The sequence below is a fragment of the Neomonachus schauinslandi genome, chromosome 6 (assembly GCF_002201575.2).
Source record: "Neomonachus schauinslandi chromosome 6, ASM220157v2, whole genome shotgun sequence".
Taxonomy (NCBI): domain Eukaryota; kingdom Metazoa; phylum Chordata; class Mammalia; order Carnivora; family Phocidae; genus Neomonachus; species Neomonachus schauinslandi.
In genome coordinates this window covers 28,981,986-29,000,572 of record NC_058408.1, presented here as the reverse complement: position 1 = coordinate 29,000,572, position 18,587 = coordinate 28,981,986, and the positions used below count along the sequence as shown (strand labels likewise).

At 41.2% G+C, this 18,587-nt stretch overlaps 1 protein-coding gene across 1 annotated transcript in view; it reads left to right on the top strand.

The window, feature by feature from the left end:
* Window positions 1–4,357: 4,357 nt before the first annotated feature.
* The window catches only part of CAMSAP2 (calmodulin regulated spectrin associated protein family member 2), a 114,608-nt gene continuing 100,378 nt past the window's right edge, over window positions 4,358–18,587 (top strand). Inside the window, 1 exon segment of the mRNA XM_021682731.1 lies at window positions 4,358–5,115. Coding sequence (XP_021538406.1) covers window positions 4,977–5,115 — 139 coding nt within the window. The 5' untranslated portion in view covers window positions 4,358–4,976.

Below are 18,587 nucleotides of genomic sequence, written 5' to 3'. Positions count from 1 at the left end.
ATGTGCTTTAGTTGCTCCAGCTACACATTTGGCCTCCTACCACACAGGCCTTGCAGAAAATGTTGTGAAGGTTGATGAGGTAATCCTTATAAAATTCTGTTAGCTATTCAGATGAAAGCCACAACTGTGTCTAGAACTGATGGGGATATGTTGGATATGTCGACACAGAATGTTGGATATGCAGCACGGACTCTTCTGTCCCATATTGGTTTATCAGATGCTGCGAAACTTCAGCCAACCAAACAGCTTATTGTCATCAGCTAAGCCTTTCTCCCCCCCTCCCTTTGGTCATTCTTAACCTGGTTGATTCAAAGTTTACTTACTCTAGTTCCCTGAGTTTCAAAATAACACAAGGTCTTCACCATTTACTTAAATCCTCTGTGCCTCGGTTTCTCCATTTGCCAAATGAAGATATTGGGGGGGGGTGTTTGCGGTGAGGATTGAATACATGTAAAATAGGGCCTGATACATACAAAGTGCTCAATAAGAGTTCACTACTATTAGTGTAACCTTTCAAAAGTAGATGATAGTATATGTAAACATGCGTTCAATTAAAAAAAAAACAAAACTGCAGCGCTCAATGCTCAATGGTTTCTTTGTTTCTCTGTTTTTAAGGGAACACACGGAAGATTTCCATAGGTGAAGTAACAAGGCTTCTAGCCTAAGGAGATAGATACATAAAAATGAAGGAGAACTGGGCTGCTCAGGCCCTCGGATCCCTAAGTTTTCTCATTAAATTTTGCTTCCTCAGCTGTCTTGTTCAATGTTGCATCCTCAGCACCCCACCCAGGTGCTCAATCAATATTAGCTAATGAATGAATGAATACGTTTATGAATCTATCCAAAGACAGAGAAATGGAGGACGCCCACAAAGAAGAAAGTCTGGCTTACATTGTAGATTTTCCAGGAGAAAGGAAATAGAGAGAAGGAGAATTATATATGTAGGAATTGTGTAACTGTTGCCTGATGGATAGTGAGTCTATGCCTGGAGATAAAAAATAGAGAAATAGCTGTGTAGTCATACAAGCTGGCCCAGAGAATCACTGGGTTTTGTTTTTGTTTTTAGTGAAGTCAGATATCTTAAGAAGGTAGTTGAGAGCATTTCTTTTTTTTTAGAGAGCATTTCTTTTTGACACTGATATTCTACAGAGAATCATATTTAAAAGGATGGAACCCCGCATCGGCCCCCTGCTCAGCGGGAGGCCTGCTTCTCCCTCTCCCACTCCCCCTGCTGTGTGCCCTCTATCGCTGTCTCTCTCTCTCTCTGTCAAATAAATAAATAAAATCTTAAAAAAAAAAAAGATCATTCTGGAGGTGTCACAAAGAACACCCTATTAGAGTGTCTGTCTCTCTGAAAATGAATCCTTCTTCTTTGTACTCAGAGTGTTTCTCTGTTAATAATAGCCTCCTACTATGACCCCAAGTTTCACAGCCTCCCTGAAAGTAATAGCTGCTCTTTGTGTAGGCATTTTTTTTTTCCCCATTCCTAAACACACACCTCCCCAACTGGGGTTATAGTAATGCCATTGCTATGAAATGCATCACTAGTGAATCAAAGGACAAGTCAGAGCAACTGTCTTTATTTTCTTCTCTTCCTCATCATGTTTATTTAGGTCGAAATGGTTTTCAATAAAATTTAACAAGCATTTACCCAGCACCCATTGTGAACAAAGCACTGTGCTAGGTCACACATGCAACATAAAGTCAATTAAGCATGGTTTCTGGTCTCGAGAATCTTGTATTGGCTTGCAGATTATTATAATGACTGGTGAAATGTTTCAGTATCTCTCTTCAATGTGTCCAGGCTATAGGTTTCTCTTAATTTGACTTGTTGCTCTAGAATTCAGTTGAAGGTGAATTTGAATACTTTGGATTTAACAGAAGTCCTGAAAAAAACCTTCCTGATCCCTCCACTTAGATGTTCTCTCTGCACTTCGTAACTCTTACAGTATTTACCTCTTTTACATTGGATTATATTTATTTATGAACATTATAGCCTCCATAATCTAGGGAAGGAACAGGCACAGGGAAAGGTGCCTGAGGAGGGGAGCCAGAAGACTTGTCCTTGTTTACGAAGGCAGACCCAGATATTAATCAACCATGAAATCTTGGCCATGCAACTTAATCTCTATGACCCTCACTCCTGCATCTAGAATTGCAAGGTAATAATGCCTATTTCACAGAATGGATATGAAAATTAGGTAGTCATATGAATGTGCTTTGTAACTATTATCCAGATGTTAATTTTATTATCCCCTATGTGACCTAGCAAAGTGCCTTGCCTCTGAGGAATACTTTCTTAATATTCATTAAATTATTGAAAAATGACATCAACCAATTTGGGGTGTATTCTTCTCACTCACATTCTTTTCCTGGCCCAGGTTGTTAGCAAGACTTATATCTGTAGTGCCCTAGTAGGTTCAGGGTAGAGTAATCGTAGGGATTAAACAGGATCAAAAGGGCCTACTTGCTGGTGGAGCTAGGGTCCAATGCCCTTCCCCTCATGCTTTCTATGTCTTGCTTCTATCTTAAGGGCAGGTAATATCAGGGAGGCCCTCGTAGTTAAAACATGGGCTTTTGGGCGCCTGGGTGGCTCAGTTGGTTAAGCGACTGCCTTTGGCTCAGGTCATGATCCTGGAGTCCCAGGATCGAGTCCCGCATCGGGCTCCCTGCTTGGCAGGGAGTCTGCTTCTCCCTCTGACCCTCCTCCCTCTCATGCTCTCTGTCTCTCATTCTGTCTCTCTCAAATAAATAAATAAAATCTTAAAAAAACCCAAAAAACAAAAAACATGGGCTTTGGAGTAAGACCGTCTTAGGTTCAAATCTTGGATCTGCCAGTTTATTAGTTGTGTGATACAGGGTAATTAAAAAATTTTTGTGAGCTTTTGTTTTCTCATATGAAAAATGAAGATAACACATGATTTTTCAATAATTAAAATTAGATAATGTTTTAAATGAGAAATTGTGAGGAATTAGTGAGTTACATCACTTAAATGTTAACTAACAATGACATCCATTCTTAGTCCCTAACGGTTAATTGAGCAACTACTATGGGCTGAGCAGTAAACAGGTGCTGGAGATAGACCTTGTCACCAGTAGGAAAGACAGACGATGATGATACAGTGTGGCAAATGCTATGGCAGAAATAAGAACAGGGTGCTCTGGGAACAGTAGGGAAACCTATGTGACAGCACTGACTGGGATGTGTCAGGAGCTATCTGGGAAGGCTTCTTGCGGGAAGTGATTACTATGAAGTAGGAGTAAGCCAGGTGGACAGAGGTACAATCCTGAGCAAGGACGCAGAGATCTTGTAGAAAACATGCCCTTTTGGGAAAATGGAGAGCGGCTCTGATAAAATGAAGCCATACAGGTTTGTAGATATCAGATCATGGTGAGTGGCAGTTTGCTGTGTGAAAGAATTTATGCTTTATTTGGAGGAAACGGGGAGGCTTTGGTGGATGCGCTCCCTCACTTGGTGGGAGTGCTTAAATGGAGAGCATGGAGTCAAGAAAAGGATCTTGATGTAATGAAATTAATACAGGTTTGGGGCTTCCCAGGTTCTCAGTCCTGGTTAAGCCCCCACGTGTGACTCAATCAACTCCATCAACTCAGTTCATCTCTCTAATTTCGTGGTCAACCATCGATAACACCTAACCCTTAGAGCCACTTCGAGTTCTATATAGGCTTTATGCACATCAGCCTCGCAGCAAAGTGTGTGTCCCATAGCAAGCATTTTAATAAACATCAGTTCTCTCCGCTTAACCACTGTGTAGCTGAAATACGAGCGTTATTGCTAGGCCCTTCTCTCCCCTCCCTCCCTTCCCTTTCCTCTTTCAGCAGTGTAAGCAGCGGCAGCCAAACGCCAGGGACGAGGAGGATGTCCACTCAGGCGAGCACTCCTAAGTGATGATTAAAAAACAGCCGCACCGAAGCCCGGGCGCGGGCGGGGAGCGGGGCTGGGCATGCTCAGAGGGCCTGCCGGGCGGGCGGCAGCGATCTCTGCGGCCGGAGGGAAGCGGGGCGGGGGCGCAGGCCGGAGCGGCGCCGGGGCGCATGCTCAGTGCCCGCATCTGCTCACTTCATCCAGTGCGGCAGCCGGAAAACCGCAGCGGCGGCGGCGGCGGCGGCTGACGGGGAACGACCGAGCCGAGCGGCAGAAGGGGGGGAAAAAATACAAGGGCAGAACTGATAAGGGCAGGACCGAGAGCGTGGGATTTACGGCCTCTCGCGGGCCGCCGCCTTCGCCGTCCGCAGGGAGGAAGGCCCGGGAGGCGGCGGCCGGAGAAGGAGGAGACGGCGACGGGAGGGGAGCGCAGAGGAGGGGCCGGGCCGCCGGCGGCCTGGGAGCCGCAGTGATTTTGACGTTTTTCTCCACTCCGTCTCCGGCGGCCCCCGACCGGGCTGCGCTGTGGGGCGGGAAGCGCCCCTGTCCCGCGCGCCCGGCTCGTCCCTTCACCCGCCGGGGCCTGAGGGGGTCTCCCCGCTCCGAGGGAGGGGAAGCGGGAGGCGGGGGCGTGCGGGCACCGCGATGGCGGGGACATTTTCCACAACGTGATTGTTAAAGCCTCCCCCCCCACCTTAAAATTCCGGGCCCTTCCAGCCTCCCCCCTCCCCCCAAACCCGTGTGACTAAACGGAGACAAAGGGGAGGCGGCCTCGCTCACACGCGCGCTCGCGGGGCGGGTGGCTCGGCGGGGCGCCGGCGCGGGGCGGGCGGGAGGACGGACGGACGGACAGACGGACGGACGCTGCGCCGTCACATTCCTATGCCCGGGAGGAGCGGCGGCGACTCCCGCGGGAGGCGGCAGGCTCGCGGCGCGGACAGCTGAGCTTCTCCTCCCCCGTCGTCGCCCGGGCGGGCCTCGCCCCGGCCCCGATGGTTTGAGCTCTTCCCACCTCCCATCCCGACCCCCGCGGCGGCGAGGCCACACCATGTGAAGGTTAGAGCCCGGACATCCCGAGTAGCCGCCGTGAAAGATGGGGGATGCTGCAGACCCCAGGGAGATGAGAAAGACGTTCATTGTTCCAGCCATCAAGCCCTTTGACCACTATGATTTCTCCAGGGCCAAAATCGCCTGCAATCTGGCCTGGCTGGTGGCCAAAGCCTTTGGAACGGGTAAGTGGTGTCTTCCCTTCCCTCTTCCTCCTTAGGATGTACACATGCCGGTTTTTTGTTTCCGATCATCGGATGCCCCTCCGTGTCTTCTCGCACAGGTTCAGGGAGATGATGGGGGACTGGGAAGACAAAAACGAAAGGAGAAATAAAGCAGCTTTGGTCTTAAATCAAGTGCCCTTGGTCAGGTGGGATTTACCCAGATTTCTTTTATTGGATAACAAACGTGTTTTGGTTTTTTTTTCAGTAAGCTATTTTATCATGTTTTTACATAGGGTGGTTTTATTTTGTGGTATTTTCCTCATTGTGTTGCATACATTTCCCCCTCAGTCATAACTGTGATTATACCACCAAGAAATTTGAGTTGGTTTCTTTATTATTGGAAGAAGGTGGATGGCAGATAGTACTGTATTGATTTTGACATTTGTAATGATGGCTGCTGTTCAGGCTCCGTAGAATGTAAGGTGGCCTGTGTCGAAGTACAGTGTTAATTTTTGTTGTCATTCTTAAAGCCTATATCATCCTTCCGTACACATTCCAGGCTCTGTTAAACCATTTATTTAAAACCAATATTTAGCCTGCTGATTGTGGGATGCCATTTTCATTTCCTATTATCAGTGAGACATATTCCTTTTGCCAAACATACTTTGGCTTCATAAATTAAGAGAAACAGTGGCTACTGTGGGATTTTTTTTTTTTTAATAGAGTTTTTTTGAGGGCATGTGCTGTTGACACAGATTGTACAGTGCAGTAGCAATTAAACATTCTCTCCGTTACCCAGTCTTTGCAAAATAACAGGAAAAGGGCCTCCTGTTGTAATTCCTTAGCTGTTGCTTCAGGAGCCCATGTTGTAGAGCTCTGAAAAAAGTAGAGAGCTTTTCATAGGAAGATGTTGGTGTAAGGAAATTTTGTCTGGTAACTTCAAGAATCATTTTGTAAGATTTTGTGCCCTGGTTAATAAATTTTAGATGTGTAAAATATTTGTAGAAAAGTTTCTTAGTATTTGCAGACTTTTCTCCAGATGTTAAATGTAAGAGTTTTTTTGGGTTTTTTTGTTTGTTTTTGTGGGAGGAGACTGGCTTATTTCTACTTTGAAGACTGAAAATATGGGAGTTAATGGTTTAATTCATTCCTCTTAAACATCATCCATAACTGAATGTTTTCAGAGCTTCACATGTTAGTTAACTAGCAAATGAATCTCAGTGTTTGGAAAATTATTGGAATTAGTTTGAGGGAAACTTGAACATGATTTTATGTTTATGACGACTTTTTATTTAAATTCTTGTACTTTGATATTGAAGTAGAAGGATGTTAAGGTTTTAAAACTGGCATTAGGAGTAAGTATAATTAAAACTCATTTTGAGATAATTTACATTTTAAAGATTTATTTGGAACTAAATGTGTGGAGTAACACATCGGAGGAAGCACAAATTGTCAGTGTATTTTTATTTTCTGGCACCACTGATATCAGCAGTGAGAGTAATAGATGTATTTTGGTTTTAACATAAGCAGCATACTGAAGCTAATATCCATTTGGAGGAGAAATGAAAGCTATTTAAGTATTTAGAAAAGAGAGGGAAATTTACATAATGACCTAGGTGGAAAAACAGTGTGTACAAAATGGAAGGGAGAGGGAACAACAAAAATACTATCTTTCCCTCTGAAACTGAGAGGATGCTTATAGTACAAGATGTCAAAATGTTGCCCTTGATTCACAAAGGCTACTAACCAGAAAATGGCCTACTTTCTGGATATGTGTCAGGCAAGTTTGCTAGATTCTGGACCACTTGAGGAACACATCTTGAACACACTTGAAGAAGAAAGGAAATGAAAGGAATCTAATATCAATGGAATCTGTCGTGTGCCGAACACTGTGCTAGATGCTTTGCATTAAATTGTACATTAGAGGTTCACAGCAACTTTGTGTTGTAGGTAGTTTGTTCCCCCCATTTTCCCCAGTGCACAGAGAGGTTAAACAACTTTCCTACTATCATACTTTTAGTAAGGGCAGAGATAAGTTTTCACTTGACTAACTCCCAGGGGTATGGCATTGGTGGAGGCAGGGCAAACCTGCTATGTACTCACTGCTTTACATACATTGCTTCATTTATTCCTACAGCAACCCTCGAGGTAGATACTGTTCTCATTTTGCAGATGAGGGAACAGGTTCAGAGCTTTTAATTTGTTTAAGATGAAACATCTGGCAGGTGGTGGATTCTGCATGCCAGCTCGGGTCTTTATGACTCTGAAGTCTTTGCTCTTTACACCACTCTGCAGAGTGTGAAAAATGTGCACAATAGTACTTGTTAGAAGTCTTAATTTATTTATTTATTTTCTTCAAAGAGTGGGCAGATCTTAACACACTCTCAGATGGTATAGATGAATATTGTTGGTACTTGGTTACATTTGCCTTGGCAACAGTTGGAATGGATATAAAGATCATACTCAAAACGCATTGAGAACCAAACTTAGAAGACCTTCAGAGGGTAACTAAGTAACAGAACTTAATACATTATTGAGAATGTTAGTTTGTGCATTTTATTCTTTAATCAACAACCTTTCAAAAGTTGTTCTGTTCACTCCACGTTTATATGGAGTGAATAGAGAAAAAGTAAAGTTTCATTTCTTTTGATGTAATATTCTTCATTTGCTGCAGATACTTAAGTAGCAAGTGTTAATAGATAACATATTTTAAAGGTATTACCTAATGGTATTCAGTTAATCATTCAAAAAATTAGCCCAACTTTAGGTTGTGATTTACTAAAATCACTTAAAAAAAAAAAGATTTATTTATGTATTGAGAGAGTTGGAGAGCACGTGCAGCAGGGGAAGGGACAGAGGAAGAGGAAGGGAGAGAGAATCCCAAGCAGACTCCCTGCTGAGTTCTTTTTTTTTTTTTTTAAAGATTTTATTTATTTATTTGAGAGAGAGAATGAGAGACAGAGAGCACGAGAAGGAAGAGAGTCAGAGGGAGAAGCAGACCCCCCACCGAGCAGAGAGCCCGATATGGGACTCGATCCCGGGACTCCAGGATCATAACCTGAGCCGAAGGCAGTCGCTTAACCAACTGAGCCACCCAGGCGCCCTCCCTGCTGAGTTCTTAACATGGACTTTGGGGCCCACTTCCTAGTGTTAGTATCATTTCAACTTTATCAACTATTATTCTCCTCTTTTTTTAAATCATTCTCCTCTCCATACCATTTACTATTATAAATATACCTTGTTACATTTCTTTGTATGTCTGGACACATTCTGCTGTCAGAATCCTATGTTGGCTCTGACTTAGGCAAGTGTGAAGGTTGTGATGACAATGGGTAGCATTGTGGGTAAGAAAGACTAATAGCAGAGAGGCCAGTTTGGGAAGTTATTGCAGGAGTTCAGGCAAGATATCAAGAAAGCTTATTGTAGAGTGGAAATGAAAATAAAGCTGCTAATATTTATTAAGTACTTGCTATGTATTAAGCACTTTGCATGTCATATCATTTTAGTTCTCATGATAGCCTTAAGAGGTGGAAACTATTAATCATTCTGATTTTACTGATGAGTGCGGGGTTCCATGAAGGGCTCGATCCCAGGACCCTGAGATCATGACCTGAACCGAAATCAGGAGTCGGAAGCCTAATTGACTGAGCCACCAGGTGCCCCTCTACCTATCACTTTAAATGACTTTTCCAACACATACAGTTCTAAAATGTACTACTTTTTAATATACCAAAAGTTAGAAAGTTTCTCATAGAAAAAAACTAAATCAATACCTGAAGACCCTATATATTATTGTTAAAGAAGTGATTTTAGTGGGGCGCCTGGGTGGCTCATCCAGTTGGGCTTCCGACTCCTGATTTTGGCTTAGGTCATTATCTCAGGGTCCTGGGATCAAGCCCTGCACCTCGGGCTCCCTGCTCAGCAGGCAGTCTGCTTGTCTCCCTCTCCCTCTGATCCTCCCCCTGTTTGTGGTATGCTCGCACTTTCTCTTAAATAAATAAATCTTAAAAAAAATAAAACGATAGCTAGAAATCGATCATGGGTGTAGAATGAAGTTATTGAACCATACAAAATAAATAAAGCACTAGTATTGCAATACCTAGAAAGCAGATGGAGTGTTTATTCAAAGTCTTATGTCAGAAGCTTTGTGTCATGTTCTTCTCATTACACTAAAAATATTCCAAATAGCCCAAATCTTAATAGTTTATTTTGTAGAAGAATGCAGATACAGTTTTGATCAAATGAAGAATAAGTTTGTTTAGATGAATTTTAATAAACAGATGCTCATTACTTGAAGCAAATTGCAAAAGAGGAAGTTAAGCTATGCTTTCTCTACTGTATTTGAACAGCTTAACCCATTTAAGCAATGATATTGCTGAGTTTGCTTTCAGTGTTCTGTTCCTTTAAATCTTTTAGGGCAAATGGTGGGTACAAAACCTCTTTATGAAATTTCTTTTTTTTTTTTAAAGACTTTATTTATTTTTTTGACAGAGAGAGACACAGCGAGAGAGGGAACACGAGCAGGGGGAGTGGGAGAGGGAGAAGCACGCTTCCTGCGGAGCAGGGAGCCCGACGCAGGGCTCGATCCCAGGACCCTGGGACTATGACCCGAGCCGAAGGCAGGTGCTTAATGACTGAGCCACCCAGGCGCCCCTGAAATTTCTTTTTTTTTTAATAAATCTTTTTTTTAAGATTTTATTTATTTGTTTGACAGAGAGCAAGAGAGCACAAGCAGGGGGAGCAGTAGAGGGAGAGGGAGAAGCAGGCTCCCTGCCAGGCAGGGAGCCCAATGCGGTGCTAGATCCCAGGACTCTGGGATCATGACCTGAGCCGAAGGCAGACGCTTAAACATCTGAGCCACTCAGGCACCCCTCTTTATGAAATTCTTGAATTTGGAGTTCTTAACATGGACTTTAAGGCCCACTTCCTAGTGTTAGTATCATTTCAACTTTATCAACTATTATTCTCCTCTTTTTTTAAATCATTCTCCTCTCCATACCATTTACTATTATAAATATACCTTGTTACATTTCTTTGTCTGGACACATTCTGCTATCAGAATCCTATGTTGGCTCTGACTTAGGCAAGTGTGAAGGTTGTGGTGACAATGGGTAGCATTGTGGGTAAGAAAGACTAATAGCAGAGAGGCCAGTTTGGGAAGTTATTGCAGGAGTTCAGGCAAGATATCAAGAAAGCTTATTGTAGAGTGGAAATGAGAATAAAGCTGCTAATATTTATTAAGTACTTGCTATGTATTAAGCACTTTGCATGTCATATCATTTTAGTTCTCATGATAGCCTTAAGAGGTGGAAACTATTAATCATTCTGATTTTACTGATGAGGAAAATGAAGCCCAGAGGTTTAGGAACTCATCCAGAGCCTCTCAATTTATGGAACTGGGCTCTGAACTTGTGAAATCTGACTTCAGTCTGTTTCTTAACAACTGTACTATATGGGTAGAAGTGAAATTAATGGAAAAGAGGCAAAAGGTAGGAAAAATGTTGCAGAGTTATAATCCCTAGTATTTCTAAATGACTGAATTTGGGGTTCATGGGAAATTGTTGAAATAAAAAGGTAATATATAAAAGGATGAGGTTACCTGAGGTTTTAAGGAGGAAGAGGTTACCTGAGCTTTTGAGATTTAGTGACTGGGAGGATGAATCACTATGCCATTGGCAGAGACAGAGAAAGCAGCACGTTGTAATGGGAAGTCATCTTTGTTTTTGGAAGCCTTGATCATGATGTATTGGCCAAATATCTAATCTGAAAAATTCAATTAAGTCAATAGCTAAAAATGTAGGTATGGAAAAGGGGCACCTGGGTGGCTCAGTCGTTAAGCGTCTGCCTTCGGCTCAGGTCATGATCCCAGGGTCATGGGATCGAGCCCCGCATCGGGCTCCCTGCTCGGCAGGAAGCCTGCTTCTCCCTCTCCCACTCCCCCTGCTTGTGTTCCTGCTCTCGCTAACTCTGTCTGTCAAATAAATAAATAAAATCTTTAAAAAAAAAAAAATGTAGGTATGGAGTATGATTGGGAAGTTGAGGCTAGAAATAATAATTTCAGAGTCTTCTGTGTATAAAATGCAGCTGAAATTGGAGTAGATATGAGGGTGACAGAATTTAGGGTGGTGAACACTTACAATGTTTTGGAGGGAGCACTGGAGAAAAGGAAGCAGAATTAAAGCAATCAGAGACTTAGGAAGGAAATTAAGAAAGTGTAATAATACTGAGGCCCTGGAAGGAAAAATTTCAAGGGGGTGGTCTTATTAACAGTGTCAAATGCTGCAGTTTTTTAATTTAATTTTTATTTTTAAAAGATTTTTTTTTTTTAAGTAATCTCTACGCCCAACATGGGGTCAGACTCTCAACCCCAAGACCAAGAGTTGCATGCTCTACCGTCGGAGCCAGCCAGGCACCCCTACAGGTTTTTAAACCATGCCATTCTTTTAAGAATTTATGCTCTAGTAGGGGAGATGTGATACATGTGTAACTATAGTAGAGTTCAGGAAATATGTAAGGGCCATGTAACTGGAACAGTGACATAAAGAGGGAAGGAGAAGTAGCAGAGGCGGAGAGAGGACACTCTCAGCCTCAGTGAACTGTGAAGACCCACCCCTGAAGTGTAGGTGGTAGTTGGATGACCCTGAAGGGAGTCAGGCTGAATGGAGAGTAGGCCTTGTAGGTGGAGGAGATAGTTTGTGTGCAGGCATGGAGTTTTGAAACTAAGGTAATGTTAGTGGAACAACATAGACCAGTAGGATTAAAGGAGGTTTATGTAATGAAAAGTGGGAGATCCAGCTTGAAAGGTAAATTGGAACAGAATTGTTGGAAGAGCCAGGTTAAGGAATTTGGCATTTATTTTGTAGATGAATTATTCTAAGCACAGCGGATTAAAAAAGAAACTGCTATGACGAATTTATTGAAAACATACTTTGTGCTAAGTACAATTTTGAACATTTTATATTGTTATTTTTTTAATTCGAAGAACAATCCTATTAAAGTGGATACCATTTTATTTCTTCCATTCTACTCTAAAGCAAGGTTTCCCAACCACGGAACTATTGGCTGGCTAATTCTTTGCTTTGGAGGGCCATCCTATGCGTTGTAGGATTTTAGTAGCATCCCTGGCCTCTACTCACTGGTTGACAGTAGTATTCTCCACCCTCACTTCCACTCTGGCTGTGACAACCAAAAATGGATAGACCTTGCCTAGGTCTCCTGGGGGACAAAATGACCCCAACTTGAGAACCATTGCTATAAAGATTATAAGATACGCCTGCAATTTAAAAAGGGTTTTTATACATTAAAGTCCAAGTTAATTGTAAGACATCCTGATTTCAGAAGTATTCAAATGGAAGATAAGAATTTAGGAAATTAGGTAGTTTGCTCTTTTTGTTAATGAGGAAACAGAGAGGTTAAATAACTTGGCTTTATCATCTAGCTTATAAGTGGTGGAACCACAATTGGAGTCTAATCCTTTATGATACTAAAATTTGTATTTTAACCTTTATGTTATATGCTTTCTGTAGTTCATTACAATTTTATAGTATAGTACTGGAAGTGAAGGCATAAAAGAACGTATGAAAACCTTTCAAATGTAAGTCTTAAATTTGTTTTGCAAAATTTAAAAGTATATTTAATCTTTCTTATATTTGATAAATTAGTACAGGGATAGAAAATATATTTAGCATTGCTGTGTCATTTCAGAGTCTCCTCCCACCCCCAGTGAATCCAGTTTTCCATGTAGACTAGCTTATGGACCTTTTCTATAGGTAAATTATAAATAATAATACTTAAATATTACACATTTATTAGTAGTGACAAACTTTGTGCTTTAGCTGAGATAACAGTTGTTTTCATTTATGACATTCAGCACTTTCCATCCTAAGCCTTGCACAGTTTTTCCTTTTCTTCTTAAACGTTGACTCTTCATCAACATATTTTAGATTAAAGGCCTATACAGTAGTATCTTTCCAGTTCTCCTACTACTACTTGCTCCCTTTTTTTTTTTCTGGGACATTTTCCTGAAATACTTTTCATTCCCCTACTTGCTGAATAGTCATGATAATAAACATTTGTACACTGCTCTGAGTTTTTTAGAAGAAAAATAAATTGCAAAGTGTTAGAATTTATCAGTCTCACACTTAGGCTGCCTTTAGATATTCTGTTTCCCATTGTAGAATAGGATTATATTTCTTATAATAATTTCAAAGAATTCTTTTTATTAAAAATATTTTTCACTACAAACTAGACAAAATAAAACAGAGACTAGGCATATAGCAATAGAGAGGCCACTGAGCTCTTTCTGTAATCCTTACAGCTGTACTCTGCTGTATTATGCCCAGTAAGGTTTATGAAGTATCTCTATCCTGTTTTCTTGAGATAAAGAGATGGAATTTCAGTTAACAGAAATATGCATTCATCTCCCTGCTCCATATTTCACAAACATAGGCTCCTGGGAATATATTTGTATGATCTTAAAAAGTTATCTCCTTCACACCATTTTCTGTCTCTAAAATAGGAATTGCATGCAGATTCTAAGTACTTTAGGCTCTTGGAATAAAAGACATTTGATGAAACTTGAAATATTTCAAAAGACATCTGTCCTCAGCAAATAGAAGTTTCAAAGTACAGTTGACCATTGAACAACATGGATTTGAACTGCATGGATCCATGTATACGTGTATTTTTTTTTCAAGAAATATATTGGAACTTTTTTTTGAGGTTTGTGATAATTTGAAAAAACTTGTAGATGAATGGTGTAGCCTGGAAATACTGAAAAAAATGAAGAAAAGTTAGGTTTTATTGTGAGAATGTAGTATATAATAAATATAACATGCAAAATGTGTTATCCACTGTTTATATTATCAGTAAGGCTTCTGGTTGACAGTAGGCTATTAGTAGTAAGATTTTTGGGGAGTCAGAAGTTATATGCAGATTTTTGACTGCATGGAGGGGGTGGAGTTGGTACTCCTAACCCCCTGGGTTGTTTGAGAGTCAACTGTGGATGGTTTCATTTTTTTTGCTGACATTTTCTACTACTCTCAAGATTCTCTTTTTCAGCCGTCTTGTTTTCCCTTCTCTTTTTTGAAAACATTCAAATAAAGGAGTTGCTGACCTTGTTAATTTTTCTCTAATTTGTAAGTTTTGTAGAACTTTGTAATGTAACAGATTTTGAAACAGCAGAAATACTGTCTTTTTTTTAGCCACCTCCATTTTTTTTTTTTTACATAGATGCTAGAAATGTGATTATAAGATCTTGCAAATTTACTTTTTGACACAAAAATATTTTTTGAATAGGTGAGACAGGCACAGATTGAAAACTCAAAAGGTATATAAGGATAGATCTAGTGAAAAGTCTCCTTCCCATCTGGACCCAGAGCTACTCTGTTTGTTTTAAGCTAGGTGACATTATCGGAAGTCTGTCTTTTAAAAGCTCTCTTGGAGTACATTAGAAATGATTAAATCAGGAGGAGGGGGCTGGGTGGCTCAGTTGGTTAAGCGTCCGACTCTTGATTTCAGCTCAGGTTCGCGAGATCAAGCCTAAGAGTCTCTCTCTCCCTCTTACTCTGCCCCCCACCCCACCTCCATGCTCTCTCACTCTTTTTTTTTTTTTTTTTTTAAAGATTTTATTCATTTGTCAGAGAGAGAGAAAGAGCACAAGCAGGGGGAGTGGCAGTCAGAGGGAGAAGCAGGCTCTCCGCCAAGCAAGGAGCCCCATGTGGGACTCGATCCCAGAACCCTGGGATCATGACCTGAGCTGAAGGCAGAAGCTCAACCGACTGAGCCACCCAGGCGTCCCTCTCTCTCTCACTCTTTTTTTTTTTTTTAAAGATTTTATTTATTTGACAGAGAGAGACACAGCGAGAGAGGGAACACAAGCAGGGGGAATGGGAGAGGGAGAAGCAGGCTTCCCGCTGAGCAGGGAGCCCGATGCGGGGCTCGATCCCAGGACCCCGGGATCACGACCCGAGCCGAAGGCAGACGCTTAATGACTGAGCCACCCAGGCGCCCCCCTCTCTCTCTCACTCTTAAAAAAAAATTAAAAAGGTAACTTTTATGTTATGTGTATTTTACCACATAAAAAAAAGAAAAAAGGATCTCTTGGAAGTAGAAAATGTATTGGAGGGAGACCAAGAGTTACAAGGAGGGAGATAATTAGGAAGCTATAGTCCAGGTGGGTGATGATGACACCTTGAATTTGAATGGTAGCACTGGATATGGAAAGAAGTGGATGAATATAAAAGATAAGACTTGGTGATTGATTGGACATGTGGAAGCAAAGATGAGATTGTGGGGAGTATTAAGATTGCTTCTGTTTACTGAGAAAGGGGACAATGGAAGAGAGCCAGATTGTGTATGTGTGAGAGAACAGCGTTGAATTTGAGGAATGTGGTGGTGTATGCGTTAGGCCCTTGAAAATTCATATGTGGGGGAAGCCTGGGTGGCTCAGTTGGTTAAGTGTCTGCCTTCAGCTCGGGTCATGATCCCAGGGTCCTGGCATTGAGCCCCACATCAGACTCCCCGCTCAGTGGGGAGCCTGCTTCTCTGTCTCCCTCTGCCCCTCCCCTCACTTGTTTTCTCTCTCTTTCTCTCTCTAATAAATAAAATCTTTAAAAAAAAAAGAAGACTCGTATGTGGAATTTAGAAGACCTCCGGGATGAGACACATAAGTGGCTATAAAAAAAGTAACTGCCAGTCACTTTGAGGGAAAGTATGGAGGAGAGAGAAGGGGACCCAAGACAGGAGACCCAGCAAAGGAGCCAGACAGAGAGTAGCCAGAGAGGATGAAAGCAAAGCAAGTCAGGCGAGTGTGGAATCTCAGGCATAGGGAAGAGAACATTGAGGTGGAGGAGAATAAGGTAGAGCTGAGACAGATTAAGCAGGAAGTCTCATAAAATTCTGTCAGATTTAGCAATGATGAAATTATTGATGACGTGGCTGAGAACACGTTGAGGGGAATGTAGAGGCAGAACCATGACCAGGTTGAAAGTTAATGGGAGAGCGTGTCAAAGTATCTTCACTTGTAGTAACAGAAAATCCATCTCAAATTGGCTTATAGAACAGAGGATTTATTGGCTTACATAACTGAAAAGGTTCTGAGGTAGGATGAGCTTTTGATCTGATTTGATCAAGGATCCAGTTGCATTTCTTTGTGATTCCCTTAGCTGTGCTCTTCTTCATGTGTGAGTTTCATTCTCCCACTGTCTTCTCTCATGCAAGCAAATGGCTGTAGTAGGTCCAGGCCTCACATCCACGTATCACAGTATTCAGAACTCTTTCCTAATCACTGAATGAAAGTTCTGTACTCTTCTCTTTTTTCTTTCTCTTTAAACAAACAAAGTCATTTGATTTTAGAAAATACCAAATACGTGCAGTGACAGTAAACTTTCATGTACTCTTCACCCAGCCTCCATGACCATCAACTCATAGCCAGTTCTGATTTATCAGTTACACTGATTTTTTCTGGCCACACTGATTATTTGAAGCAAATCCCAGACATTGTATCATTTCATCTATAAATATATTAGTATATATCTCCAAAAGTCAGGAACTCTTTTTTTTAAACATAACCATGGTACTTGCCATCATCACAGACTGTCATGAGCACTCTGTATCATCAGTATTGGGATTTCTCTGATTGTCTCATAAATCTTTGTTTTTATTTATTTTTTTGTTTTGCAGTTCATTTGTTCCAGTCAGTATCCAAATAAGGGTCATATATTGTAATTGGTTGATATGTCTAAGTTTTTTTTTTTTTTTAAAGATTTTATTTATTTATTTGACAGAGAGACAGCGAGAGCAGGAACACAAGCAGGGGGAGTGGGAGAGGGAGAAGCAGGTTTCCCGCAGAGCAGGGAGCCCAATGTGGGACTCGATCCCAGGACCCTGGGATCATGACCTGAGCCGAAAGCAGACGCTTAACGACTGAGCCACCCAGGTGCCCCTAAGTTTTTTTTTTTTTAATATATAGTCTTCTCCTCCATTTCATTTTGTTTTGCTTGCATTTATTTACTGGAGGAACCTGAGTATTTGTCCTTTAAAATTTCCTGCAGTCTGGATCTCTGTGGTATTGTTTAACAGGTTTCTTATAAATTGGCAGTTAGATCTAGAGAATTATATAGATTCAAGTTTATTTATTTATTTTTTGGCATACTTCACAGGTGGTGCGTATTTCTACCAGGAGGCCCTACTAGTGTCTAGTTATCTCTCTTACTATCATGATTTCATTTATTAGCTGGAAAGCTCCTTTAAAAGGAAACTTCTCTTTGTTAAGTATATCGTTGTCTTATGTGGGAAATTACCTTAATGAATGGTAGCCTCCAAGTATACTACCAGGCAAACTCCAGAGGTCACAGAAAAGAAGGGCTCACAGACCAAATTAAAGTGCTTAAATCCTATGGTTTGTTAAATCAATTTACAGTGAGAAGCAAGGAGAAAGAGATGGACATATAAACACTGTACATTGCAGGATTCAGGAAGCATGGTTCTCCCTACTTGCACTCTATCTTAAATGTGTTAACTTACTTCATCTCTTTCTCCTTGCTGCATTAGCCTTCCCTAATGATGATGGTGTGGTCACAAGGACCAGAGTTGAAGTTTGAACAAGGAGCCCCATAGTGACACGTAGGCCAGTGATACACACTTGCTCTATCAGAGAGACACAGGGAATAAGCATGCCTGCCACAGCAGTAGCTTACCAATAAGCCTGATGAATAGCCATGGGTTTTGTGTTACTTGGTCAGAGGACAAATAGGCCAGAATGGGTGTCACCAGTGGGTGGCCAAATTAAGGACTCAATAGGTTTTAAGTATTCATGTATATTTAGTGTACATTACCTCTTGTTTGTTTAGTCTCATGCATATTTAATATATTGTGAATATTTAGAACCTTATATATATTTCATGAATACATCATGAATATTAAGTGCCTAGGTACCTCATGAATATTAGGTATCCTTTGGGTTTTTTTCATCCCTTTTTTGTTTAACATACACATTACTAACCACTTACCTTTATTTAACACATTCTTTGAATTCTGCGTTTAACAAACTTCTTGCTTAATAGTACTTATCTACACTTTCACCTATATTTTACAAACCACAAACTTACTCTTTTATAATTGAATAGACTAGAAAGTAAAAGTACATTACACTGAGGTACAGGGCAGGAAGAACAAATGCTGTGTTGTTCTCTTCATTGGGGAGGGGAATTGCACCAAACTGAGTGGATCACTGGCCCCCAAGAAACTGAAAGGGTAAAGAATGGGGAGAAAGAACATTCTGAATAGTGACCAGAATGTGCAAAGGCAAAGGTTCTGTATTGGAAGGGTGTGTGATTGTTAGGAACTGAATGTGACTAGCAGGGGTGTCTAATACAAGGTGGTGGGTAGGGACAGGATCATTTCTTCCTTCTAAAGTCAGAGGGAGGATTTTAATTCTTTTGTTTTTGAAGATATTATTTATTTATTAGAGAGCACAAGCAGGGGGAGGGGCA